This window comes from Aspergillus lentulus (assembly GCF_001445615.1).
Source record: "Aspergillus lentulus DNA, contig: Alt04, strain: IFM 54703, whole genome shotgun sequence".
In the NCBI taxonomy this organism is placed as follows: domain Eukaryota; kingdom Fungi; phylum Ascomycota; class Eurotiomycetes; order Eurotiales; family Aspergillaceae; genus Aspergillus; species Aspergillus lentulus.
In genome coordinates, this window is record NW_028322122.1 from 1440905 (window position 1) to 1468263 (window position 27359).

At 50.9% G+C, this 27359-nt stretch overlaps 6 protein-coding genes across 6 annotated transcripts; 3 read left to right on the plus strand and 3 right to left on the minus strand.

Moving 5' to 3' along the window:
• Positions 1 to 1035: 1035 nt before the first annotated feature.
• On the minus strand, positions 1036 to 4224 carry ALT_1758 (formin-binding protein HOF1; the record flags this gene model as incomplete). The annotated part of the gene is made up of 7 exons (XM_033562066.2): positions 1036 to 1205; positions 1288 to 3184; positions 3236 to 3334; positions 3388 to 3600; positions 3666 to 3952; positions 4014 to 4118; positions 4182 to 4224. 7 exons carry the CDS (start codon positions 4222 to 4224, stop codon positions 1036 to 1038), a joined length of 2814 nt encoding a protein of 937 aa, XP_033417957.2.
• A 1433-nt stretch (positions 4225 to 5657) lies between these two features.
• ALT_1759 (CCR4-NOT core subunit CDC39) lies at positions 5658 to 12883 on the plus strand (the record flags this gene model as incomplete). The annotated part of the gene is made up of 4 exons (XM_033562065.2): positions 5658 to 6386; positions 6453 to 6777; positions 6843 to 12754; positions 12818 to 12883. 4 exons carry the CDS (start codon positions 5658 to 5660, stop codon positions 12881 to 12883), a joined length of 7032 nt encoding a protein of 2343 aa, XP_033417956.2.
• Positions 12884 to 13616: 733 nt separating this feature from the next.
• ALT_1760 (putative tubulin--tyrosine ligase PBY1) lies at positions 13617 to 17975 on the plus strand (the record flags this gene model as incomplete). Its single annotated transcript, XM_033562064.2, has 8 exons — positions 13617 to 13685; positions 13743 to 13927; positions 14018 to 14473; positions 14531 to 14940; positions 15343 to 15395; positions 15463 to 16355; positions 16423 to 16482; positions 16685 to 17975. 8 exons carry the CDS (start codon positions 13617 to 13619, stop codon positions 17973 to 17975), a joined length of 3417 nt encoding a protein of 1138 aa, XP_033417955.2.
• Positions 17976 to 18285: 310 nt separating this feature from the next.
• On the minus strand, positions 18286 to 19853 carry ALT_1761 (uncharacterized protein; the record flags this gene model as incomplete). The annotated part of the gene is made up of 3 exons (XM_033562062.2): positions 18286 to 18962; positions 19507 to 19635; positions 19697 to 19853. The coding sequence occupies 3 exons, from the start codon at positions 19851 to 19853 to the stop codon at positions 18286 to 18288; spliced, it is 963 nt and encodes a 320-aa protein (XP_033417953.2).
• Positions 19854 to 20400: 547 nt separating this feature from the next.
• ALT_1762 (peroxisomal membrane protein PER10) lies at positions 20401 to 23565 on the minus strand (the record flags this gene model as incomplete). The annotated part of the gene is made up of 8 exons (XM_089599212.1): positions 20401 to 20843; positions 20897 to 21219; positions 21512 to 21680; positions 22186 to 22918; positions 22990 to 23074; positions 23143 to 23392; positions 23460 to 23466; positions 23533 to 23565. 8 exons carry the CDS (start codon positions 23563 to 23565, stop codon positions 20401 to 20403), a joined length of 2043 nt encoding a protein of 680 aa, XP_089456358.1.
• An 807-nt stretch (positions 23566 to 24372) lies between these two features.
• ALT_1763 (kinetochore-associated Ndc80 complex subunit NDC80) lies at positions 24373 to 26424 on the plus strand (the record flags this gene model as incomplete). The annotated part of the gene is made up of 1 exon (XM_033562059.2): positions 24373 to 26424. One exon carries the CDS (start codon positions 24373 to 24375, stop codon positions 26422 to 26424), a length of 2052 nt encoding a protein of 683 aa, XP_033417950.1.
• Positions 26425 to 27359: the final 935 nt, after the last annotated feature.

The following is a 27359-nucleotide window of genomic DNA, read 5'->3' on the forward strand; positions in this document are numbered from 1 at the left end:
ACTAAAACAACCTATCCCTAACTCAAGAATCCATCTTACCAGCCCCAGCAACTTTAGCATGTGCCAAGTCCACCGCATCACAAACACCTGCGGCCACCGAAACGACCATGTCCTCATCTCCTGCCGGACAGCGAAATCCATCCTAGAATCATCACCGGAGTCTCCAAGCTACAGCCACAGACGCAGCCGCCTCGCCGTTCCTATCAGCAGACGCCTTCTGGACGCGGTGAGCGCAGGATCGATTACCATCCATGGCGGTTTCCATGCTTGCACTGAGCCGTATTGTAGGATGGCTATAGTGCGGGAGTTGAGATCGGCGGAGGGCTTTGCGTGTATGGTTCCTGGGTGTGGGAGGGTGGGTTAGGTGGGAGGGTCGGGGTTTTGGCTGGGATTCTGTCTATTGCATGGGTTTCTCGCTTCTCTTCTCAAGCACTGCAAAGGAGCGTTCTCGGGTGGGACTGGGGAGTTCGGAGATTACTATCCATCTCACAGATTGAGGATTTCCACAGAGCTTCTGTACAGTTGACTCACTTCATTGCGCAACATGTGGAAAAGATGCTGGTTTTATGGTTTAGGGACATAGGCGGCGTTAAGAGGACGGCTTAATCAACAGATGGATGAAAAGAATCCATTGCTGCCTGGCTCGTTATAGTCTTGCTCAGAAAGTTTGATATTATTGACCTCGTATCAGGGCCAAGCATATTCTTGCCAGGGCATAGACACAAGGTCTGGAAGGACAATCTCGTACAGGAAACAGACATAGTAAAGCGGGAGGGGGAAATAATGGCTGTGTTATGAGAAATAACAGGATGACAAAAGAAGACCGACAGAAGATTTGGGCCAAGAAGAAACATCATAAATGTCACATTCACGACTCAGGAAATAGAATCGAAAGGTTGTTCGTAAAGAAAACGAGCTGAGAAATCGCAGGACACAAGAATCATCGAGGCACAAACGATTGGTATCTTCATCATTAACAAAAACATAACCAAGCATAAAGATTCAAAGATCGTGGCTGCTCGTGAGACGGATCATTCAGATAATTTGAAGGTAGTTACTCGGCACCAAACCAGTACGGCTCCGAGCAGTGGTAATCTCGGCTTCCCACCAACCGTCGTCCTGAAGCCGAATGACAGACAAGACGTCTCCTTTGGCAAATCCGAGCTCTTCAGGTATGGCGGCGGTATAGCTGTACAGAGCACGTGCTACGAAAAGAATGAAAGTTAGCTCAGGTGTCTGTTGTCGACTAGAGACAGGTTCGAGTGCTGTGGGCACTTCACTACTTACCAAAATGTAGAATTGGACGTCCGTCCCGGCTAAACTGCCTGCTAGGGTCAGCCACAGCCACAGTCCTGCTCCGGGATCTGCCTCCCTGGCTACCACCATCGCCGTAATATGACATAGGCCGACCAGAGTCCGTGCCTCGAGAGCCGTAGCTGTCATAACTGGCGCCGTACATATCCCCACTACCACCGCTCGACAGTTGCAACTCCATACCACCGGCGCTGGAAGGCCTGGTCTGCTGTCTGAATTGGGGTTGAGGAGAAACGGCGCGTGCCGCCGCCGGGTTTGGAGAGCTGCGCCTAGGAAATTCACGCGGGGATGGTGCTGCATCAACAGGCCGCTGAGGCGGAGTAGACACCGAGGGCGATTGGCTATAGCGGCTTCTGACACTGTTTGTCTGATACGCACTCGGGCTTGGACTTGCGCCCCTACTGTAATGGCCCGTCCGGGTCTCCACACGAGCAGGCGCAACCTGCGGGCTGACTGGCTGTGGACTGATCACTTGGGGACTTGAAACTTGTGGGCTGGCGCTGCGTCTCGGAGCAGGTGACTTCGCTCGTGGAATTTCCTGTTTGACTCGAGGAACTTCCGCGCTGTTTCGGCTTGCCAAACTTGGGGTATTACCGCTTCCCCTGAGCATACTCTGGGTCTGACCAGTGTATTTCTGAGTCGTTTTCTGCATTTGCGCAGAAGTAAAGGCGGGTTGTGGCGCATCAAGCCTCTTGACCGACGGATCATTGTATGCAGGAGGGGGAGTCGCCACAGGTGCGTCGCTGTAGTTGGAAGAAGGAGCGGACGGCACAGGTGTGGCAATGCCATGATACCTGTCGGCAGACACCCTGGTCATGGACTGCTTCCCACCGCCTTTCAAATCTGCTAGAGCACGGGCGATAGGGTCAAGCTCCTCCTCTCCAGCCTTGGTCGTTTGAGCAGCCTTCTTGGCCGTGGCCTTGTCTGGGGAAGCGACGTCAAAAACGTTGTTACCAACATTAAGCTGAAAATTCGCCCTGGGGTCTACCGGCTCAGGACTTTCAACCGGCCGCTCATTGTCAAGGACAGGCGCTGGCGCTGGCGGTTGCTGAGGCTGAGGTGCCTTTACTGGAGTGACCTGTTTTGTGGGAGACTCCCATGTGCTTCGAGTAGGTGTGTGCGAGGGGCCAGAATTACGGTCCTTATCATGGCGGCTCTTGCGGCGGAACGGGCTGTTGCTAAAGAAAGCACTTCTTCTCTTCTGGATCTGCTTGTCTCCACCAAGACCTGGGAGCGCAACCCCGTTGGTGGGCTTCGTTGGAGATTGCCTGGCGCTGGGAGGCTCCTGGCTCGACACTGATGTTGGATTAGAGATCTCACTTTGCGACTCACGGCTCGAAGGCCGATAAGCACTGTTGCTTCCGGAGCTACGCTCTGAAGGGGGTCCAGTGCGGCAAAACATGGTCATTCCGTCCGTCGGATATGCATTGTGCGGCACCGGCGCAATCTCTCCGTGTTGGTTAGGGTCATAGTTTGGTGGGAGATGACCTCCCCGACGAAGGTCCAGAGGGGCCGGCGGTTGCGTTGGTTTTTGCGGAGTGACCGTAGCTTCCCTGCTGGCAGGCGTTGTAGGGCTATTGTTATCCAGCCTGGCTGCCGATTCAGATCGCGGCTCATGATGAGATTCGTAAGTTGATGGTTGCGGAGAGGAACTGCGGAATGCTGGATTGATGGTACGCTGAAATTGGGCCACAGAAAATCCATCTTCTTCAGACAGCTCTGAGCTTGTGTCGTTTACATCGCCCCGGGCGAAGTTAATGAACTTGGGCGGGTCCGGAATGTCTTGTCCAGTTCCTCTTTCCTTGATGAAAGAGACAATGTCTTTCTCAACTTCGCAGTTTTCCAACGAGAGACGAATCTTCTCACAAGACTGGTCACAATGTCAGCTCCGATCATCTTAATGAGGAGGTTCAAAACATACAGCGTCGTCACTAACGCACACAGTCGACGCAATGTTTGCGTACGCCCAAAGACTGCTCTTGGTGAAATCGATTCGTTCCTCTTCGAGATCTTGAAATTTCTGATAGTCGATTAGCATCATTTCCCAGTGAACGTGTTCAGTGCAGGACGTACATCACAAGCTGCCTTCCACTCTTTATTCCAACGACCGGTAGTCTCTTCGAGGATCTTGACAGCGGCCTCGTACTCGCTGCTGCTGGTTGCAAGCTGGATTTGTGTCTTTTCAAGCTTGGCCTTGTTTTTCCGCTCCTCCTGCCCCATTACCATATGTCCTTGTGCGAGGTAACCCTTGATCCTCAAACAATCCTGCTCGTATCGGTCTCGCGTCTAGTGCCATGTCAATTGATGTCCATTTACAATGCCATTATATAGAAGGCCGAGCTTTGCCGCACCTTGTTCACCGTTTGGGTCTGTTGTATCTTGGTCTTGAGAAGGCGCTCAATTCCTGTCTGAATGATCTTCCTTCTCTCCTTCGATCCGCCTGCAAAAGCAATCAATGGTTCCTCAAGTTCTCGCTTCATTTGCGCTGCAATTGCGGCGTGCGACTTGGCTATCGATTCCGTCTCACCACGGACAACATCGAACGACGACCGCAGAGAGCCTGTTTCGTGTGTTCCTAGCGGCTTGCGGCAAAGTGCCATAAGCTTCCGTGAATATTCATCTTCGATCGCGGCGCGGACTGCACAGTTCGTTAGAAGTTGATCGATAAGGTAGCATCTGCGCTAGATCTCTTAACGTACTGTTGTAGAATGTCTTGAGCTCATCACAAGTCACTTTCGCGCCATGCATGCGATCTAGCATAGGCCCAACACCAGCATCCTCTTTGCCCCAGAAATTATTGGCAACTAGGTAACAGAGTAGTTAGCCTCCGATGGCATCAATGACGAAACTACAGTGCGGGATCATACAGGATAGGGACACCGATGGAGGCTCTGCAACTGTTCCTGGCATTTTTGCAGACAGTAGTCCGTCGAGTGTAACGCTTCACTTCTAGGTCTCTTTCATTCAAGCCTTCAAGAAGGGGTGGGACCGGAGAATATAGTCGCAAAGACGGATATCGCAATGCACGAGATAAGATATCGGACAACACGAGGAGATAAAAACAACACCACAATAGTAACCAATGCGAAAAGGCAAAACCCAAATACTAATGATGATAAAAAGAACAAGGCAGAAAAGACCTTGTAAAGGAATTGGGAGAACTGCTCAGTCGAGCTGATCTGGAAGAGTTGATCATATTCGTAGCATCCAGATTGACAAGTGCTGGAAGGTCGCTATGTTTACTACTCCACGTCTCTCGGGGCAACCGGCGGCTCATGCAGCCCAACCATGATGACTTGAGTCGGGAGTCTCTCGGACTCTCATACGTGTAACAAGGGGCCTATTAGCCGCCCCAAAGAGTTTGATTGGTGTCTTTTGCTACCTTACTTTTCTAAGTAGCATCTGAGAGGTTGCGAAAACGTTGCATAGTGGAATCTCGTTCTCTCCTACATTATCCCTGCATTCGGGTATCCTTGGCCATTCTCTTGATGAGAATGACCTATGAAAGGCCAACAGAAGGGCTGGCCGTCTTTCTTATTGACCACAAAGGTGAATGGACGATTGGACCTATGTTCATGATCGCTTTCATGAAGGTGAATGAGACTCATGGGCTCAAATAGATCAACTTGACGTCACGTGTTATCCACACATTTCCCAACTTCCTTGACTCTCTTATTTTGCTCGTAAGACAGTGGCTCAACTTAGTTAAGACAGATCCCAATTCATCTGCACGTGAAGCAAATTTCGCGCTGCTATCAACCTACTTGACAATACTTCACACAGAGAACCCCCAAGCAGACCGGGTTGGGCTGACTCAGACATTACATCAGCAGTCAACAAGCCACATCTGTCACGTGTCCTTTCGGAAGCGCATTCATTGTGGGGTGTTGCAGAAGGGATGTTAGAGCGACCCCGAATCGTTTAAAATTTTGAAGCGATCACAAGAGATTAATCTGCTTACCAGTCTACCAGTAGTAGCATCAAAAATTTCTGAGCATATAGTTCTTTACATGGTGCCTAGTTTGCTCTGAGCCCTAGATAGTAGTAAAGAGCTTCAGCCTCCCTGTGGCCAAGCTAGTGTACCTCAGGCATCTCCACCTAACCGTCCACTCAACCTCGCTTTCTTTGCCCGTCACTAACTCTCTATTGGAACTTCCAACCTGTGCCACAAAGCGACAACCTTTTTCATTCACCTCTATCTTGCCTACTCTGCCAGCGCAAGATATTTGTCCTTCACAAAATACGACTTCGATATCAATATACTCGCTTTTATAGATTCTGGTCGTCGTCTCGAATAAAATTTCTGTTGCTCGCCTTACAGATCAAATGATCGCGTCTCCTAGATGACCTTCCCTCCCCCTCCCCCTTCCTCCCAATCGTCGATTGCTTCTGGCACCGATAAATTGTCTTCGAACAGGGCGGCAAGGTCACAGCAATCTGCTTGGGGTCTCTCTGCGTCCCAATCTAGCATTCGCCGTGGGTTGACACCGCTTGCGACCAACAACCTTTCATCGTCATCATCGATTCCGTCTGCGAATTCCCGAGGACCAGTTCAGTTGACTAGTCCCGCTCCAGGTGGCTCAACCTCTTCCCCTTTGACTTCCTCCTTCTCCGCCGTTCTGAGCTCCGCAAGGGGTCTTCCTGGTGGACGGAGCGTACCTTCACCTGCCTCAACACCGTCACCTTTTACCGCCTTCCAATCTGGCTCGCAACAGCATCAGCAATCCGGACAGTCACTCTCGTCTCCTAAATTCAGGGCTCACACCCCGTCGTCACATCTGGCTTCCGCAGCAGGCTCTATCGCGGGTGGTGGAGGCTCCGGGGGAGGCGGTGGTGGGACGGGACCTTCCAGAGGCGCCACCTTCTCTCCGTTATTGTCCGGCAACACCGTGAATTCACCCACTGGGTTTCCCTCTGACAAACCGGGCTCAGCAGCTTCTGGAGCTGCAGCTCACGCAAGCCAGTCCTCGTTAACTAAGATATCCATTGCTCAAGTCTTCCTTCTTCTAGACTCTATCACGGAGAAAGAAGGTCGAGAGAAGTGGGAGACCAAAGCCGCTCAGATACACAAGGTAGGACAGCCCATCACCCGTTGCCTTGATTTTGTGCAAATCTGACATGGAGTTAACGTCCTGTAGCTTGTCGAATCGAACGGAATGGAAGTCTTCTCGAAGTATTTCCGGCGTCTTCTGACGGGCAACGCCCCTCAGATCTTTCCAGGGGTCAACAAGTCTGTGGAAAATGCTGGCAATTATCCTTTGTTGGTCCAAGAGATGCAGAAAGTCACCCAGGACATAGAGCAGGCCCAGAAAATCGCAGAAACGGTTGATACCTCGGAAGGAGACATATTCCGCGATTTCGATCTTTCTACCTTCCTTGATCATTTTAAGCTGGATCCTGTCGCTAAGGTAGCCCTTGCACTGGCCTTCAAAACTGCCAATAAGTCGGACTTGCGTGCGAAAGGTTAGTGCTCTCCCTGAAACGTCTTTGATCAGCGGTCACCATCTAATAAGTGTAACCACTTTTAGCCGATGCAATCCTTTCGAACTCCATCACGCCTTTCCTTCAAAGTTTGGCGACACCGTCTGAGGCAACTAAGGACTTCAAAAACTCATTCATTGGGATGACCATTGAGCGTTTCATCCTCTACCCTCCACGCAACTTCACCGACGATGTGAAAGCAAAATTGGTGTACGCAGCGAATCTACGCTACCAGAAATTAGGCGTGGAAATGCCATTCGAGGTTGCCTCTGCTCTACAAATGTTCAATTTCCTGAATCCAAGGTACACATTGGTCCGCCAGCTCCATTCCAGGGGACCCCGGGCCACATCGAACGTCGACGCCGTGAATGAAGCAGTCAATTCAGCCGGACCTGATGCCTGGAACGAAGAACATATTGCCAGCGCCCTCCTGTTCCTGGTTCTTTCTCAGTATTGGCAGGATTTCTCCTTGGAGTCTTTCCTCCGAGCGGTCAAGTCACATTACGGTGACAGGCAGATTAATTGGTCTTTCATTTTCCGAAACTTTGATCGAGAAGGCCTGCGACTTGACTCGAAGCAGTTCGCCAAGTTGTATTCTGTTCTCTTGTCGGCGGCTGCGGATGATTCCAGCTTGGATATCCAGAAGCTTTGGGGTGGCGATTGGGAACATCGGGACACACAAATGTCTTTCTTGACGGCTTTTATTGTTTCCCGAACAGATGTCTCTCAAATTCCCAATCTTCGAGCTACCTTCCCAGCGGATTTCTTCGCTGACGGTCCCGAGTTCGTTCGCTTGCAAGGGGAGCGGGCAGCGAAGTCTCCGCTTCGTTCTCTAGACGCTATGAAAGCCGTCTTTGACATTGCTTTGTTCTCCCAGGCTGCATGGGCAGCTGCGGAAAGTCAACTACTCATCAAGGCCGTTGTCCAGTATGATCTTCCTGTCTTTCTGTGCTCAGCTCTGGCTCTTCCTCAGCCGTGGACCAGCGTTCAGCAAAGCTTCGTTCTCCGGACGCTCGTTGTCTTTATCCTAAAACAAGAAGAGGGATATCAGCTTGCGCTTCATGGAGCCTGGCGCCAGGACCGCCAGTGGGTAGCTGAGCAGCTATTCACCACGTTCACCCAAGACCCAACCTCAACAGCCGCAATCTACGAGCATGCTGTCGAATTTGATTGGTTGGACTACTTGCTTGGATACACAAACGGTCTTGCTATGGATCTGGCTTGCTATGCTCATCGGAAGGGACCCTTTGACCTCGAGCAATGGGTCCGCAATGCGGCTCAGAAAGGACCAATGGATATGGGTAACTTGTTGTCTAAATACCTCAGGATCAAGGCAGAAGACGAATTGCATGTCCAGAGGAAGGAACAACCTGCTCCTCAAATGGTCAGCCTTTCTGTGAAGACTGTCTATACTTTGCTGTCTGTTTTGGAGGAATATGTTGGCGACCGTGAAAATCTCACGCCGGTGCAGCGAATCTGCATTCAGACCTATCCCCGGCTTATCAACTACGGGGAAGGTTTTGACGATATCATCGACGCGAATGGCGAAAACGGCAATGCGTTACCTGAAGCTATTGATAAACAGATGCAGGAGCTTTTTGGCAAGATGTATCATGAAGAACTTTCGTTGCGGGAAATATTGGAGTTGATGCGACGGTACAAAACCTCTCGCGATCCGGCTGAACAAGATCTTTTTGCGTGCATGGTTCATGGACTCATCGACGAGTACCATTGCTACCATGAATATCCCTTAGAAGCACTTACAAAGACAGCTGTGATGTTCGGTGGTATCATCAACTTCCGGCTCGTCGACGGAATTACGCTGAAAGTTGGGCTGGGCATGATTCTTGAGGCAGTGCGAGAACATGACCTTCACGATCCCATGTATAAGTTCGGCGTGGAGGCCATTGAGCAGCTGATCAGTCGTCTTCCCGAGTGGGCCGGCTTTTGTCATCTCCTGCTTCAAATTCCGAGCTTGCAGGGCACGCCCATTTTCCAGAAGGCTGAAGAAGTCCTACGCGAGCAGGGAAGTCAAGTGCGAGACTCTGATACTGGCAGACTAGAGAATGTCGCTGGTGCGTCCATAACCAACGGTACCCTCGATGAGACCGCACCAGACGGGCCCACCCGCAAGTTCCTGTCTATCCATGTCGACCCACCTTTACGACCTGAGATTTACCATGATCCAGACGAGGAGGTGCAGGACAAGATACTGTTCGTACTGAACAACGTGTCGGAGCAAAATATTGAAGAGAAGCTGCACGATCTCACAGACGTTCTGCGAGACCAGCATCATCAGTGGTTCGCATCGTATTTGGTGGAAGAACGAGCGAAATTGCAGCCAAATTTCCAGCAACTGTATCTCGATCTTCTTGACCGCATCAATGACAAGATTCTTTGGGCTGAAGTTCTGAGAGAAACATACTCGAGCGTGTGCAAGCTGTTGAATGCAGAGGGGACGATTAACTCGTCCACAGATCGCGGGCATCTCAAAAATCTCGGTTCGTGGCTCGGTTCACTGACCATAGCAAAAGACAAGCCTATAAAGCACAAGGATATATACTTCAAGGGTCTTCTCCTCGAAGGCTATGACAGTCAGCGTCTGACCATCGTGATCCCGTTCACTTGCAAAGTGCTGGTCCAGGCGACAAAGTCCACTGTCTTCAAGCCGCCAAACCCATGGTTGATGGATATTCTCGCTCTTCTGCTGGAACTGTACCACTTTGCTGAACTAAAGTTGAATCTCAAATTTGAGATTGAAGTACTGTGCAAAGATCTCGAACTGGATCATAAGACAATCGAACCCTCCGTCGTTATCCGGGATCGCTCGGCTCACATCGAGGATGCGCTGTCGACAGCAAATATTCCTGAAGGCCTCGAAGCCTTCGAAGACATGGCTCTCACCACCATCAACCAGGGAATGCGGACAGAGAGGTTGTCTCCCGCCGCGATCATGTCCACTCTTCCAAGCTTAGACAAAATTCTTGTTCTACCATCTTCAGCGAGCAGCATGGTTGACCCGAACGTCCTCCGGCAGATTGTCCACACAGCTGTTGAACGCGCCATCGCGGAGATAATCACTCCAGTTGTAGAACGCTCCGTCACGATTGCATCAATTTCAACTGTACAGCTAGTATCCAAGGACTTTGCCATGGAGCCTGACGAGGAAAAGGTGCGACATGCCGCTGGCAATATGGTGCGACAGCTTGCCGGCAGCCTGGCCCTGGTGACTTGCAAGGAGCCCTTGAAGGTTAGCATGACAAACTATATCAGAATGATTCAGCAAGAGTACTCCGAGCAGCCAATGCCCGAAGGCTTGATTTTGATGTGTGTCAATGACAACCTTGATGCCGCCTGCGGAATAGTCGAGAAGGCGGCAGAGGAGAAGTCTCTCCCTGAGATTGAAAAGGTTATTGAACCGCAGTTGGAAGCACGCCGGCGTCATCGGGCTGCCCGACCTAATGAACCTTTCATCGACCCGTCGATGAATCGTTGGGGCTTGTTCATTCCTGAACCCTACCGACAAGCCCCAGGTGGTCTGAACAAAGAGCAGCTGGCCATTTATGAGGAGTTTGCTCGTCAATCTCGTGGTCCAGCAGCAACTCACGTTCAGAACGTATCGACTGATTCCGGTCGACAACTGGCAGATGTTCTCCAGGATTCGTATGCGCAGATTCCTAACCTCTCTACGCCTGCGGAACAGCCAGCTGTACCCCATAGAACTCCACAAGCCCAGCAAGACACGCGTCTGCAGCAAACCGGGCTCGTTGGCGCACAACCGCAACTGAATGGCTTTCTGGAGGCGCCAACACCTCGTGACAAAGTTGACAGCATCATTTCTGATCTACAGCAAGCGGCTCGCAATGCACCCGAGGAGCGCGTGAAGGACCTTGGCAGAGATAGTGCTGTGTTGCAGGAGTACAATCAGGCTTTGCGTACTATCCTTACGTCTCCAAGCGGCGAAGAGCTGGCAAGATTAACATCTCTGAAGATCTGCACAACCTTGTATTCTCAGACACCGAGTAACCTTGAGATCGAGGTACTCGTGCATTTGCTTGCGAAATTGTGCGATATGTCCTCACTCGTCGCAAGATATACCTGGGTTGTCTTGTCGGAAGTAGATGACGAGCATATATTCAATGTCCCAGTCACAGTGGCACTCATAGATGCTGGACTGCTGGACATTCGCCGCGTTGATATGAGTCTCACCAGGCTTATCTGCCAGAAGAACACGGATGCACTCGAAATACTGGCCAATCTGATGGACCGAGTGCTCTTCAACGAAGAGCCCTCTGCATTGCGGTCTGATTTCTCTGGCAGTCTCGAAGCGATGAGCCAATGGCTTGCAGAAGACGCAAATCTTGCTTCCGCAAACGAAATCATCCGCAAACTACGCGAGTCCGGTATCCCTGAAGTCGTCAACCCTCTTCTCAGCGACAAAGCGCGAGCAAAGCGGGATCAGATGGAGTACATCTTCAGCGAGTGGATTGGTATTTACAAGGCCCCCGGCACCACCGACCGTACCTATCATTCCTTCCTCAAAGACCTGCACCAGAGGCAAGTCATGGATAATCAAGAGGACTCTGCTTTGTTTTTCCGGCTCAGCATTGACATCTCCGTCGCGATGTTCGAGCATGAATCGCAGAATCCTAACGGTAGCCTCGATGAGGCTTTCCTCTATATCGATGCGCTTGCGAAATTGGTCATCCTCCTAGTCAAATTTCAAGGAGAGAGCGCCGGCTCGGCCAAGACCAGCAAATCTGTCTACTTCAACTCGGTCCTGTCGATGCTCGTGCTGGTGTTGAATCATCACCACGTTATCCGCGGAGAGACTTTCAACCAGCGGGTATTCTTCAGACTCTTCTCAAGTATTCTGTGCGAGTATTCTCTGAACGGACTTCAGCAAAGTGAGCAGCATCAGGAAATGATGTTTGCTTTTGCCAACAAGTTCCAATCGCTCCAGCCCCAGTACTGTCCCGGTTTCGTCTACGGCTGGCTCTCACTGGTGTCCCACAGATTTTTCATGTCAGGAATGCTGAACATGCCCGAGCGCGCTGGTTGGGGACCCTACTGCGAAATAATGCAGGCTCTCCTCTCTTACATAGGAGAGCAGCTCAAGCCAGCAAACATTTCTTATGTTGCCAAGGACCTCTACAAGGGAGTGCTTCGTATCCTGCTGATCTTGCACCATGACTTCCCCGAGTTTGTGGCGGAAAATCATTTCCAGTTCTGCAATGTCATTCCCGCCCATTGCGCTCAGCTCCGTAATCTTGTTCTGAGTGCATATCCGTCGTCTTTCCACAAGCTTCCAGATCCTTTCAGAGAAGGTCTGAAAGTCGAGCGCCTAGAAGAGATGCGTGAAGCTCCCAAGATTGCCGGCGACATTGCCGCTCCTCTACAGCGCGCCAACATCAAAGGTGTTGTCGATAGCTTGCTGCAGAGCGGTAACCAATTAGAGGCTTCCATCCAGAAGATCTGCGATGCCATCTACAACCCTGTGAACAAGGATACTGGACTCTTCTACACTCCCATCAATGTCAACGTTGTCCTAGTGAACGCGTTGGTTCTATACATTGGTCAGGATGCTGTTTCTGCCGGTGGATCCAAAGGCAACACTCGCGCCGCGTTTGACAGCTCGCCCCATTCGGCACTTCTGGAGAGCCTCGCCAAGGTGCTACGACCTGAGGCGCGCTACTACTTGCTCAGTGCGATGGCGAACCAATTACGCTATCCCAATAGCCATACCTACTTCTTCAGCTTTGCCATTCTTCGTCTCTTCGGCGTGGACAACTCCGAGCAGGATGGATCCGATATCCGTCAGCAGATAATCCGAGTCTTGTTGGAGCGGCTGATCGTCCATCGCCCCCACCCCTGGGGTTTGATCATCACCCTCCAGGAGTTGCTCCAGAACCGAAGCTACACTTTCTTCCACCTTCCTTTCATCCAGGCTGCGCCTGAGGTATGTTACTCTTCGGTTTGATTAGTGCCATGTGCGTAAAGCTAACGAACTATTGATTTACAGATTGGTCGTCTCTTCGATGCTCTTCTCCAACACATTCAGCAACAAAGCCCTAGGGCAATGCCTTAGGTATAAGATCGCTTCTCTCGCCATCTCTGATTGATATGAGGCATTTGATGATGCTTCGATGACCTGCATTCGGCGAAGATGTCGTTTTCTCTCACGGTATATTCAAAATGCCGCTTACGACATTAGAAATTCGGTACTCTACTGGGGTGTATGTTTTCTTAAGGATTTTGTTTTCTTTTCATTCTGAAACTTGTACTGCTTGTGTCCATTATCATTTTACGGTTGGGTTTCTGGGGGGTTTAACTATGCATTCTACGACATGTCAGCGCAGCATACAGTCACATGGAACCAGATGCTTTGCTTTTGTATTGGCTTGTTTTCATTCTGCTGGATGATTCTGTTAATTTTACACTGCAAATGCAGTGCTTGTAACGATATTTTTTAAAAAGGGATGGGTAATGGTCTACATCTACTTCATAGTAACAGCTCATGCTTCCACTAGGCCAACGCTGCCATGACTTGATATCGAACAACTCATTGAAACAAAAATATAGCATGTTCAGTTCTGATACATGTGAATGTAAAGGAAATAGACCAATAACCAATGGACTATAGCTTCCTTCGTAATAGCTGCACATTTGCTTCTAGTTTGGGCGCATAGAAAAGGCCTTTGATGTCCGTGGGGGGAAGCAAACCTCGGTGACGTCGACGCGAGCGTCGGAGCTCTCTAAAAACACAACTCTCATCACCCGATACCATTGCACCTCAAATCCACACCAAGCTTGGTCGCACCATGTCGGAGCTTGATTATGCGACAGATGAGGATGTGGAGGATGGCAATACCTTTTCCTTTTGGCCTCCGGTAAGCCATCGCTCCACATTTCGCTGATGCAACAGCTGACGGTTCGATGACCTCCAGGACGCGCTGGTAGCGCCCTTTCGTGCCCTTGTTTCGAAACAAGCACAGAAAGCTTATCTGGGAACTCTCTTATTCGCGATAACTGCTGTATGCATGTTCTTTGTTTCGTCGGTTGCATATGGGATATTTTACTATTGGTTCATCCCGCAAATTGGGCTTGCGCGACAGGTGCATCTACAGTTTGGGTAGGTCAACGACGGAGATTGCAATTGTCCCATGTAAAAGAAAAATATCGTTCGATCAATTTGACTGATTATTGAGATTCCGGTATCTAGTGATGACCAGCCCTGGGGTACCGCTTCCCTTGGGTCGGAGTTGGTCTCAGCGCAAGCATACGATGTCGCCGTGAAACTCGAAATGCCGCGGACACCCTCCAACCTCGCTGCCGGAAACTTTATGCTAGATCTATCTCTCTTTTCTCGCCCTTCGACGTCCGCCACCACTGGCCAGAACACGTCCTCGAATCGGATTGTGCACTCGCGACGCCCGGCTATACTGACGTATACGTCGCCTATGGTGGATACCGCCAGCAAGATCTCTTTCATGCCACTGTATGTACTGGGGTGGCAGCGTGAAGCGGAAACTCTGCGGGTGCCGATGCTTGAGAAGATTGAGTTCTCGCGCGGCTGGCGCAACCTTCCGGCGAGTTTACGCCTTGAGGTCCATAGTAAGGAGCCGATGCAGGTTTACTCGGCTCTGGTCGAATTTCATGCTAGGTTTACGGGGCTAAGGTACGTCAAAGCTGCCGGCAAGGATTCTGAGCGTCTTTTGTACTAACAAAGCAATAGATGGGTCATGTACAACTGGAGGATCTTATCGTTCTTGGTCTTCAGTTTTGGTTTCTGGAGCGTCTCCATGGTCTCTTCAAGCATTGCATGGCTTGTCCTGGCTTCGTTGTGGAGCACGAAGCCAAGGAATCAGACAAATCTCAAGCAAGAGGCTCGCGGGGAGACCCCAATAAAAGAGGAATATGATGACGAGGCGGCGGATATTTCTGCTCTTGACTCGCCTTCTGACTCACACTCTCCGAAGCACCAGCCGACGAGTAGGATTAAAAAGGAAGAAGACTTTGAAGAGGAGACGAAGCCCTCTTATACCAGCGACACAGACGAAGGAAGCCATGGTCCTGGTGGTAGAAGAGACTTTTGGCCTTCTGAGAGTGGCGCAGGGACTGGCATAGAGAGCGCAGAGGCGAGGGGTATGCAGCGGCGCCGTAGCCGTTTATTTAGGGAAGGCCACTCATAGAATGGACGTTCGATCTACGCTTGGGTTCTAGAGAACTCCATGACTTCAAATCTTTGATACCCAAGTAGTTGCGAGCGATGTATATAGATCTCCGGGTGGTGCGGATCCTGAATGTGAAGTCGAACCATTCCCTTACTATACTTTGCCCTATTATGGGGACGGTGTAGTAAGTCAGTAATAGCCATGAAGTTCTTTGGTCTTCAAGCATTTCCATAGTATACGATCCCATTGATGCAGAGGAAGCCATAGTCATTATCACAGGCCTCGGATGCCAATCCGCCTGGGCTGCCCGAAAATGCGGAGTAGAAAGGGGCCCACTTTCGATAAAGAAAATGCCCCTCCATGAGCAATCCAGCTCCTCCACCAAACACTCTCCTCCTCCAGCCGTTTATCAAAATGCACATTTTGGTAAGTTGGACTCTTGCGGTTTCTTCAACGTGGAGGAGCCCAGCTCATAGCATGCTCCTCAACCTAGGTGGTCAACGATGACGGTCCTCCGTCAAACAAATCTTCGCCTTATGTCCATTCCCTCGTCCACACTCTTCAGTCCGCCGGCCATGTTGTATCAGTGGTTCTGCCTCATCAACAGCGTTCATGGATTGGCAAAGCACACTTGATCGGTGCATCTGTAAGACCGACCTACTTCCGGCCCGGCACGCTACATGAAGACAATGGCACCATTCATGACTTCCCCCGCACCGACGACGAGGAGGACGGAGACGAGTGGCTTCTCATCGACTCGACGCCGGCAAGCTGTGTCCAGATCGGTCTTTTCCACTACTTCCAAGAACGCGGTCCCGTCGACGTGGTCGTGTCGGGTCCCAACTACGGCCGCAATACGACTGCCTTATTCGCTTTGTCGAGCGGGACAATCGGAGGAGCTTTGGAGGCTGCACACTGTGGGAAACGCGCCATTGCCCTATCCTATGCCTTTAGCTCGCGCAATCATGACCCTGTTGTGATCGCCGAAGCATCGCAGCACTCGGTGAAGCTGATTGAATATCTCTGCGAGAACTGGGCGGAGGGAGTGGATCTGTATAACATCAATGTGCCTCTGGAGCCGGGGATGAGCAAGTGCAAGGTACTGTACACCAGTATGCTTGACAATAGGTGGACTGGCAGCTGCTTCCAGGCTGTCGATGCGGCGCTCCCGGATGAGACACCCCAGGTGCAGGAGCAGAGGCTGCGGGACCAGGGTGAACGACTAGGGGAGAAGCCCACTGCCGCTCCAGGGACAGGGCCACGCAGAAGGATTCGATTCCAGCATAAGCACTTCCAGTGGAATCCTGATTTCACAGATGTGTGGAAGAGCGTGGAAGCGAGTGGACCGGGCAACGATGGTCGCGCTGTGCGCGAGGGAATGACCAGGTGTGTCCTCTCGATCCTGTCTCATATTTTATCCTGTATTGGCTCGTAGCTGACTCTTTGGGTTCAGTGTTACCCCTCTCAAGGCCACCTTCATGCGTACACCAGGCATCCAAGGCGAAATTAAACTGTGAGTGAATCCTATTGACCAGCGGATCTGCGTCTAAATAGATCCAGCTAGATCATGAGCGTGTCGCGTTGTTCGATATACGACCTTGATCATGACCTTCGTGTCTTTTGGCTCCCCTCTAGCGTTCTCCCTGTTTGCTTCAATTTATGGTCCAAGGTCGTATTCTAGAAGACATGCATTCTAATCAGCCTAGACTCTGTAGCTCTGATAATGATGAACCTGCATTCTATTCCATCGTGGATAGCGACGACCCTTACGTGCAGAGCCTGATGGAACAAGCCTTACAGCGTCGCCTTCGCAAAGGACAGTATCAAATCATATCGAGGCTGTCCGATCTTCCTTCCCTCTCCGCCCCTCTCTTTCAATATCGCGAGTACGAGCGGCTGGACTTTGAGCATGCGATGATGAACTCGTCTACCTCCTTGGTCAACGCTTATATCATCCGGAAGGCGCTGATTCGCAAGCACTACCTCTCCAACACAGTGGCCACCTGGGTCACCAAACACCCCGACAGCGTCCTACGGAACCATTTCAAATTCGCGTACGACTTCGAGCTAGACTACGCCGAGTTCCTCGACGAAGCCCTGCTCGAGGCATACGAGCTCCGCGAGAGCCTGGACAGGAACGAAGGCAAACCGGATTCAGAGAAGGAATGGTGGATTCTGAAAGCAGGAATGAGTGACCGCGGACAAGGCATCCGTCTGTTCAACAGCGAGGATCAACTACGCGAGATATTTGAAGAATGGGAGGAGGACGACTCGGATGATGAAAGCGAACCCGAGAACCCAGATCCCGAGGACCGGGATGGAGACGGGGACGGACAAGGCGTCGTTACCTCCCAGCTACGCCACTTCATCGCCCAACCCTACATCGACCCTCCCCTCCTTCTACCTTCCTCGTCGAACCGCAAGTTCCACATCCGCACTTACGTGCTTGCTGTCGGCTCATTGAAAGTCTACGTCTACAAGGAGATGCTGGCTCTCTTCGCTGCGAAACCATACTGTCCTCCATGGGAGGACGAAGACGAGGTCATCGATCTAGCCAGACACCTCACAAACACCTGTTTCCAAGAGGGCGGCAGCACCAACGAAGGAAGCGTCCGACGGTTCTGGGACCTGGATCACCATGTACCCGGGTTGAGCCACGACTGGAAAGAGAAGATATTCGACCAGATCTGCGCCGTCACCGGAGAGGTCTTCGAGGCGGCCGCACGAGGCATGATGGTTCATTTCCAGACCCTACCAAACGCCTTTGAGCTCTTCGGCGTCGATTTCCTCGTCGACAAGGATGGTGTGCCGTGGCTGCTGGAACTGAATGCTTATCCAGACTTTGGTCAGACTGGTGAAAAGCTGAAGGACCTCGTTGTTGGCCGTCTCTTTGAGGAGACAGTCGAGGTTGCCGTCAAACCTTTCTTCGGTATGGGTGATTCATCAGTAAAAGGAACAAGTGACTTGAGACTGGCTGCCGACCTCGAACTGGGCAGAAAAGCTTAAAAGCAGGGCAGGTACCCCGAAAGCATGGGGTCTCAGTACATACGAAGATCGTCTTCATCGAGGTCTGGTCATATCTCATCATAGATCCATCTGGACAGGATCACGGAGGTTTTTAGAAGGAACGAATTCTAAAGCGGCGTCCTTAATTAAAGTTATTTGTAGTCTATATATCTCGGTTAGAAGTTAGCCGTATCTTTTCTTGCTTCCGTCTTTGTAAAGTCTGTCGCTCTGTCCCCACTCGACCAGAAGCACATGGATCAGGTATTAATAGCATAGTCTTAGAAATTCAACCATAACGAGGCCCCTGGTGTCAGGTGTGATCGATATCAGTGGTCAAGCCGATGCCTGCAGGCTCACTTTTCGTTCCCTTTCTACGACTAATGGCCTCCTTCCTCGACCTTTTCCCTCTCTTCCGTGCTTTCTTCGGGTATGCGATAATGACCCTGTCGCTTGCTTGTTGTGATCCAGTCGTGGATTGACTACTACCACCCTCAGCTGCATGGTTCCGATGCTTCGTGGATGCGGCAGGCCGGGGACTCTCGTTCTCATCGGTAATGGGGAAGCTTGGAACAGCGCTCTTTGCCATCTGTGAGTTGACAGTCCGCGATAAGACTCCTTCTTCATCTAAGCCTTGATATTGTAATTCCTTCAGGCCCAACTCTTGCTGACGCTCGATCTGCTGGTCCCTGTTTCCGTCGAGCTGCTGCATGACGATGCGTTGCTGCGCAATAGGAATGAACTCGGGTGCGTCAGGCTTCCACTCACCCTTCCGGAATGGTTTCTTGCCGTGCAATCTGATATCCGAAGAATGATCGACGAACTGAATATGTTGCGCTTCACCTTGGTCCTCGTGCTGGGCTTTGGAATTGGTAAGCTTGTGACGCAGCTTGGCAATACGCAAAGCAGGTATTTCATCTCCAAGGCTTTGTTCATAATCATTCCCAACAATATCGTCCGTGCCTTCTGCTTGAACCTCCTCTTCAATACCTTGTAGAGCCGAATGTGGTTGCAATCGTCTGCTCGAAACTGCTCCCATTGGTGGTCTCCGTCTAGGCTGACGTGACTGAAGACTATTCTGTGAGTGATCGCTTTCTTGTGTAGTTGCACCGTAATTCATACTTTCGCCTTGTCTGTTATATATGGCGTCACAACACGCATCACCATCGGAGATCAGTGAAGCAGTTGCTTCTGGATCAGACTCGCAGTGGCAGGGTACCGTCCAAGATCCAACGACGACGCAGACAAGCAGCACAAGGCTGACAAAACGAGTCGCACGAATGGATATAAGAAAGGCGGCCATTATTTTCCCTACGTGCGTGGGATAAACAGACGATGTAAGCAGAGACAGCTCCGGGACCAAATATAGAAGAGAACAACCTCCGAGGGAGATACGTAGGACTCCTCTTGGCTTCAAATAAACCAGCAGTAAGATATACCAAAAGATCACTGAGCCTAACAGATATACCTAGGATAAGAAATCCGCGTTAGTCCGGTAGGGTATCTCTAGGGATGCATTCAAAAAGGTCCTTACAGTGCCTTCGACCCAGGTTATTACGGTTCGCAGGAAAGGTACGACGGACACACAAAATAATTCCCAGGCCTGGCGGGTCAGCGTTCCACAATGAAAACTTGATGAGCTCTAACTGAACTGAGGGGCTGCCTTACATAGGTCAAGATGATCACTCCCATGAGGAATTCCGTGAATACATAGAGAAGCCTACACCTTGTGTCGTTCAGATAGTCTCTAGGGCGCGAGGCGAGAATCTCAGTCTTCGCAGAGAGGATGTAGAACATGCCCGCAGCCAACGGCAGAGAGCAAAGGATCGCCGCAACTGCCTGAGGGCTGAGGTTTCCTAGGCGATAAATCGAGGAGGCCATACTGAAGGGCTGGGCGAGCAGGCGGAGAGGTTAAATATGACAAACGTAGGACAGCGGTGGTATTTCAGCAAACCCTGACCTGCAAAAGCGAATGAGAGCTGATATAGGTTGGTGAGGACGATGGTGAGGATGATGAAGGACACGCAAAGTAGCTCTGTCAGAGACGCCTTCCTTTTTAGGATGACGAGTGACGCTTCCCTAGAGAGGAAAGGGCTATGGGTCAAAGGATTCCTCACGATCAAGAGTAAGGCATCGATGGAACATTTCTATGAGCATCCAGATGACGAGGGACTGAAGAAGTGGCATGGTCATTACAGCAACATCTATCGAGGATCATCGCCGTTTAGCTTGTGGTCGGTCAAATGTAGGCTAATCAGCAGCTATATCTTCTCCAAGAAAACAGTCTCGTACATGAGTCCACGACTGATGAGTTGGAAAGCGGGGAACATGGCACGCTCGACGCTTAAGATGAAGTAACATGACAGGACTTCATATGAGGAACATGCTCCAATAAGCTCAACAATCATGAAACATTCCTAGTAAAAGCTCAGCCAAACCGTTGTTTAGCCAATGTTTTGAGCCATCCAATGGTCTCCTCTTCCTTTTTCCGATATTGTTGAAGTCGCTCTTCGCGCTCCGCTGCTCGAGCTCGCAGTATCTCTTCCCTTCTGATTTCACGCTCGTTCTTCTTTCGTTGCTCTCTAGCCTGTGCCTTTTTTATGGCATCTAGCTCGTTCTCGCCGGAGCCCATAAGTTCGTCATCTGGTGCTGCCTCTATGGGTGAGGCACCTCGCCGTGATTCAGCGAATGCACGGTTCGCTGCGGCCGCCTCTCGACGCTTCTCCATGCGTCTTTCATGCGTTCCAGGCTCGGCGCGCGGTGCAATCTCGTCCTCTATTTGCCGCATCTCAGACTTGTGGGAACGTGTCTCTGCACGATGCTGTTTTCTTGCGTCCTGGCGTGCCGCGATGGCATCCTCTACGGCAGACTCTGCCAGACACACAGTGTTAGCCTCATGAATAATGGTAGCTGGATGTACGCACCTTTCCGTAACTCCAAGTCCTGTATTGTCGGGATTGCTGGTCCAGCGAACGGGCCACCTCGACCACTGGCTGTCACCTCATGACGAGGAAGTATGGGACCGTACTCTTCCTCGTCCTCGGAATCGAATTCCCGTCCGTTCTGCCGGGGTGCCGTCTCTGACGCTGCGCCGGTGTCGGCATCTTTCCCTCGGCCAACTTGTTCGTAATCTGGTGAATCACGATGTCGCCCAGGGCCGGATACGGGGGGTTGTTCTGGTGCATTACGGCGAGCTTTCTCGAGTGTGCTAGGGTCATACCACCCTTCGGCAAGCTCTCCACGGTTCCTATAATGTCAAATCACTAATTCTATTTTCCTGCTACCAAGATATAGTCCATCGCGTGCTGACCCACGCAAGCGAACCATTCCACTTGCGGAACATTGCAGAAAATCTGTAGTCGCTCGAGGTAACTGGGTCCTTACCATTTTCGAATAAAGCTCTTCCATCTACCCTTGACCTCATCTTCGCTCAAATCTTCCATTATCAGTCCCTTCTGAATATCGAGGTACATGGCGAACATGGGTGCGTAATGGGTCAGATCCCTTTTCGAAAGCTCTCGCGCCTGGAAAGGAAGCACCACAGGTACTGAAGAGGCTGATTGCGAATGCCGATCGCGATCATGACTGTAGTCTCGGTGACCGTGATGATTATGACGGTGCCGATGGTGATGATGTCTTTTATGTCTGTCACTTCGGTCTGGGGAGCGCGAGCGCGAGCGGGAACCGTGATCTTGATGGGATCTGCCCCTATGGCGATGATCGCGAGTAGACATTGTGTGGATTTTCTGAGGTGGTGATCGTATCCGTTTTCACGGTTGTCAAGGAAAGCGACATCCAATCTATATGAAATTCGGGCGACAATCGGAAGAGGAGCGGCCAGAAGCTGCGGATCACATGCCAAGCTTTTCCGGGGCAAAGGGACATGTGATTTCATGAGTATGAGGTCAGAGCTATAAACATCGTCAATACTTCTTATCTACTCATTTTCCTTTAGCAGTGTTCTATATCCATTCAGCGCTAAAGGTCGTTTCTTGGAATTTTTCGAAATACAAGCAAGAAGACATGCAAATATTTTGTTACCCTTCGTTTCCATTGGGAATAAGCACATGGTACTACCTAAGAATCCAGTACTCTTATTGTAAATACATTCAAGAAATAGAGGACAGTGGCTCTTATTACCATATACAAGGATAAACGAAAGAGTATTCAGATTTGTCAGCCCATGCACAATCTCGGCATAAAATCAATTAACTGGTTGGAGCGCTCTGTTGCTCCGTATTGTCAGAAGAGTTGTCTCCGGCAGGTGTCGTCGATGATTGAGTGGTGGTCTTCGACCGGTTGGCAGCGGCCATCTGCCAGGCAGGAATGGAGGCGCCTCGGCCAAATTGCGCAAGAGGGCTACTAGCCGCGGCGCCGGTGGTTGTGCCGGCGCCTGGCTGTGCTGGGGAGGGCTGCGATTCTTGTGTAGTAGGAGTTGCGGTAACGCCGTTAGCTGTAGCAGGTGTGGTAGCCGGCGATGCCTCCTCCGCGGGCCGAGCGACGCTGGGCAGAGTTGATGCGCTGATAGTTCTTCCGGCAACAGGGGCACTGGATGCGCCGCTGCCACTGAGTCTGTTACCAAGCAAAGTCTTCAAGCTCTTCAATTCAGTGCCAAGCTCCTTCAACCTGGTCTCGTTTCCTTCCCGAGCGCCCTCAAGAGCCTTGGGAATGGCGTCCTTCAATGATTTAACTTCATCGCTGATGCGGCGGGTTTCGTCATCCCGTCGGCGAGAAGCGGTCTTCAGATCGGCCACCAGCGTTTCAACTTCCCGAAGCGCCGTGTCCAGTCGCTCTGTGCGCGCTTCTTCAGCTGACTTCAGTGCCGCGGTATCTGTGGAAAGTTGCTCAATTAGAGCAAAAGCGCGAGAAAACTGCTCATCAATATGCTCTTTGTCTTGTTCCAGTTGGGGTGGCGTAGGAGGGGCGATTAATGGCGCAATGTACCGCTTGAGAACCATTTGTTACTACCATCGCAAAAGAAGAAGAGTCGAGCGAACTGCGGCATCGAAGTACTAACCTTTGTGACGGTGTATAACCCATATCCCACACCTCCGACTACTGTAGCCATGATGAACCAATCCCGCCAGTCCCTCTTCGGAGGTCTACCAATTCACAAATTAGATTTCAAGTTCTATATCCGAAGACCATGGGCTGATGGTAATGCACTTACTCTGGAGGGGCCTGCCATTGGCCATAAGGAGGGTAGCCATACCCTGGTGGTGGAGGGGGAGGACGGTAGACAGCGTTTTGAGTAGTAGGTTGATAGCCTTGCGTTGAGGCGACAGCAGAAGCAGCAGCGGACGGATCTTCACCGGCGCGGGATAAAGCGAGATCGATTTCTTCCTGCGTAAGGTTTTTCGATTGAAGGAATGCGACTCTCTTCTCAATGGGCGATGAAGCCACAGAAGGATCCTGTAGAACTGTTTAGGTGTTAGGTTTCGCGTCCAGATTCAAATTGGGTTGGCTTCGAGGTAGAGCCACACGCACAGGAAACCTATTCAAAAACATCGGTCAGCTCCGACTCCGATAGCAGCATCATATACTCGAGCAGGGTACATACAGCAGAGGAGACAAGCTCCTCGCGAGGAGCCATGATGATATTGTAACACCGGCTTCAGTCAAGATAGCCGTGTTCAAATTATCTAAAGGATAGAGAGGCCGGAAGAGAAGTCGGTTGAAGAATTGGAGAAGAGAGGACGGATGTGGGAATTGATCACGGCGACAGATGCTCATCGGCACACGGACGAGGCCTCCACTATTCAGCTGGACCTCGGAACTTGCGCTGCTTACGGTAATCACGGCCAATGATACAACCACCGGCGGAGGTTCCCCAGATCTCGTGATTGTCGCTGCAGGAAGAACTGTTGTTCCAAATCGGCTCACCGCCTGCGGTATTGAGCGACGTAAGTGGCATGTGCTTGTTTACATCTTTCGGTCGGCTGTTTTGTGCTTCGTGGGCAACGGTACAAACTCCCATCCTTATCGTTTTATGTGAGGGGAAGTCGACTGTGTCATATTTCGCTGCGTCCACAACTTATTTTTCTTGGCTTTTTCGTATCTTTGGACCTTCCGCAATTTGGGGACATTTCTCATCCGAACGTTCGCTTTAATCACGAGTTATTGCCGCAGTCGCGGCTTCCTTTTATCATGTCGCAGGATACGGGATTGTTCAGTATCAGGCGCCCTCGAGAAGTATGCGCAGCCATACCTGTTCCGCGATGTCCTTGATACATCGTACGATTCAATGCGCTGTGACTGACTGCGACTAACATTTTTCTTGATACAGACCTTGGGGAGCGTTCAAAATTATTCGGCCCTGCCGCAACCCTCATCGGCCCTAAAGCGCACCAGCTCCATTGGGTATCAGAATCCTCCCTTTACCTCACAACACACGCGCTCGATGTCACTACTGAACTCAGCAAGTCGCCCTCAACAACCGAATTTCCAGCGCTCTTCATCCGGCGGGGCGTTTGGTGCCGATGCTGGACTTTCGTCGGTCAGGCGATCCGTATCCAGCAACATCTTTCACGGTGCCAGTGTTGGTCGCCCAAGCTATGCGCCGGGCTCACTATCCGCCAGCTCTGCATCGCAGAGTCTACAAAGGAGAAGCAGCGTCTTTTCGCGACCGTCCATGGGAGGGCCAATGGGACATCAATCCTTTTTCACGCAAGTGCCCAATGCCGCCGGTGTTCCTCGGGACCCACGACCCCTCAGGGATAGATCATTCCAGGCTAGGATTGGACAGGAGCTCCTCGAATACCTGACGCACAATAACTTTGAGCTAGAGATGAAACATTCGCTGGGTCAGAACACTCTACGATCGCCGACCCAGAAAGACTTCAACTACATCTTTCAGTTTTTGTATCATCGAATCGACCCAGGGTATCGGTTTCAGAAGAGCATGGATGCAGAAGTTCCGCCAATTCTGAAGCAACTGCGCTATCCGTTCGAGAAAGGTATCACCAAATCACAAATTGCTGCAGTAGGAGGCCAGAATTGGCCTACTTTCCTGGGTATGCTGCATTGGTTGATGCAATTAGCGCAGATGATGGATCGGTTCGTGCTTGGGGAGTACGATGAAGCCTGTGCGGAGATGGGTGTCGACGTGTCCGGGGACCGCATCATCTTCCGTTTTTTGACTGGAGCGTACCACGACTGGCTGCAGGGTGGTGAAGATGAGGATGATGAGACCGCTGAGAAACGGCTTGTGCCCCATATCGAATCAATGGCTCAGGAGTTTGAGAGGGGGAACGAGAAGTACGTTCAGGAAATGCAAGTTTTGGAAGCAGAGAACCGGGCACTACGCGATCAGATCGAAGAGTTAGAGAAGAACGCCCCCGACATGGCCAAGTTGGATAAGCATTTCAGAATTTTGGAGGACGATAAGCGGAAGTTTGAGGACTACAACCAAAATGTTCAGGGCAAGATCGAGAAGTACGAAAATCGCATCAAGTTTTTGGAGGAGGAAATCCAGAAAGTTGAGGCGGAACTTCAGGCAGCTGAAGAGGAGCGATCCAGCCTCCAGTCCAGCGTTGATCAACAAGGGATTACTATTCAGGATATCGATCGCATGAATACTGAGCGGGATCGACTGCAGAAAAGTCTCGAAGATACCACAGCCCGGTTGGAAGAGACGCATGCAAGGGTCATGGAAAAGGAAGCCGAGGCTAGTAGGAAACTTGAGGATCTGGAGGAAATCGTTAAAGTCTACAACACGCTCGGCTATCAGACAAGTCTGATTCCTTCCACTGCCGTCAATGCCAAGGGTCAGGATTACGAACTCAGTCTGAACATCAGTGATAATAGCTTCTCCGCGTCCCAGATTGGCGGTCTGCCGAACAGGATTTCTTCTGAAGCAGACCGGCTGCTAGCTGAGCCTTTTACAGGCTATCACCCGGCACATCTACTCAACTTAGATCTTCGTGGTATGGTGCGCAGTAGCTTGCAGGCTCTTCGGAAGGAGATAAATGAGCGCCGGAAACGCGCGATTGATGATGACTTGGAGCGTCGCAATTTGCTAGACAACATCAAGGAAGCGATGGATGAGAAGCGGAGCGAGGTTGAAGCTCTGGAGCATAAGCGGCGGGCTGCGGAGGAGGAGTTTGAGCGATTGAAGGAGATCACTACCACTCAGAAACTTGCGTCAGACGCCCAGATTGAGAAGATGGAAAAGGAATTGGCCAAGATGCGAGCAACTTTGAGCGAAAGTGTGCAGTTGATGGAACAGCGGGAAATGAACACCAACATCGAGTACGAACAGCTCACACTTCGGGCTAATGCGTTACGAGAGGAACTTCATACCAATGTGGAAAGCATGTTGAACGACGTGATTCGATTCAAGGTGCACATTCAGAAGGGTCTAGAAGACTATGAAAGCTTCGTCGTCGATGAGGTGGAGCAGGAGCTTGGAGGTGACTTGCCTGCCACAGAGGATGTCACTGGTCAGATTTGAGAAAATCCGAATCGCGAAGACCGCTGACGATCTGCTATGGTCATGATTGACGATTGTTCATGCAGAAATCTATCCTATGTCTTGTTTTGTTGGGCAGCGCCATTACTTCTTTTTTCGGCTCACTTGAATGCGAGGATGATCGTCGCGGAAAGTATTCTCAGGGTCATCCAATTTCCGCTTATGGCGTTGTTGGACAGGTCTGGGTTCTTGGGGGGTTGACATGTTCTTATATCTGAATTGTCCGGATGCTCTTGATATTGACGATTGATACCTCTTTCTACCTAAATTGTTGAGATTTTCGCTCTGTTGTCGTATCCCTAGGCGAAGATGTATATATACATTCCGTATGCGCTCTCTCAAGTTCTTTCTTCCTGATCAGTTTGTGACTCCTGTGTGTGCCTAGACAATGAACATACTCAGGCCGATCATCAAGGGCTCCTTTGCCACAGCGTGAGGAGCCCTTCGCTTCGAGGGCTGTTTGCGATTGCCACCAGGTTTCGACTACTAGTAAGCTTGGGTTGATCATCATCGGTAGCAAACCTGCGGCCGCATGGTCAATACCACGTCCATGGACTTGAGGTCTCTCACTTCTGCTTAATGTCCTGTTAATACTTGTTCCTTGTTGATTCGCTTGTCTCCAGCAATGATTGACAGGAAGGGGACGCGCAAGCTTACGAGATTGAGTCGTATTCCTCTCACACAGCAAGACCATAAAAATCGGCTCATTCGACAAGCTGGCCAGCCATTGCCAGGCAGGATATGACCGCGTTGGGGATCTCTTTGCCCAGTCTCGTATAGATTACACAGCAAGCAACCAACATTCTACTCATGGGGCCAGGTAGGGCTTGCAGCTGGCTGGGTATTCGTCAACCCAACAGCAGCGAGTCATTTGCCCGCTTCTCATTGAGTGCGGTGATGTTCCTCGTATAACATCT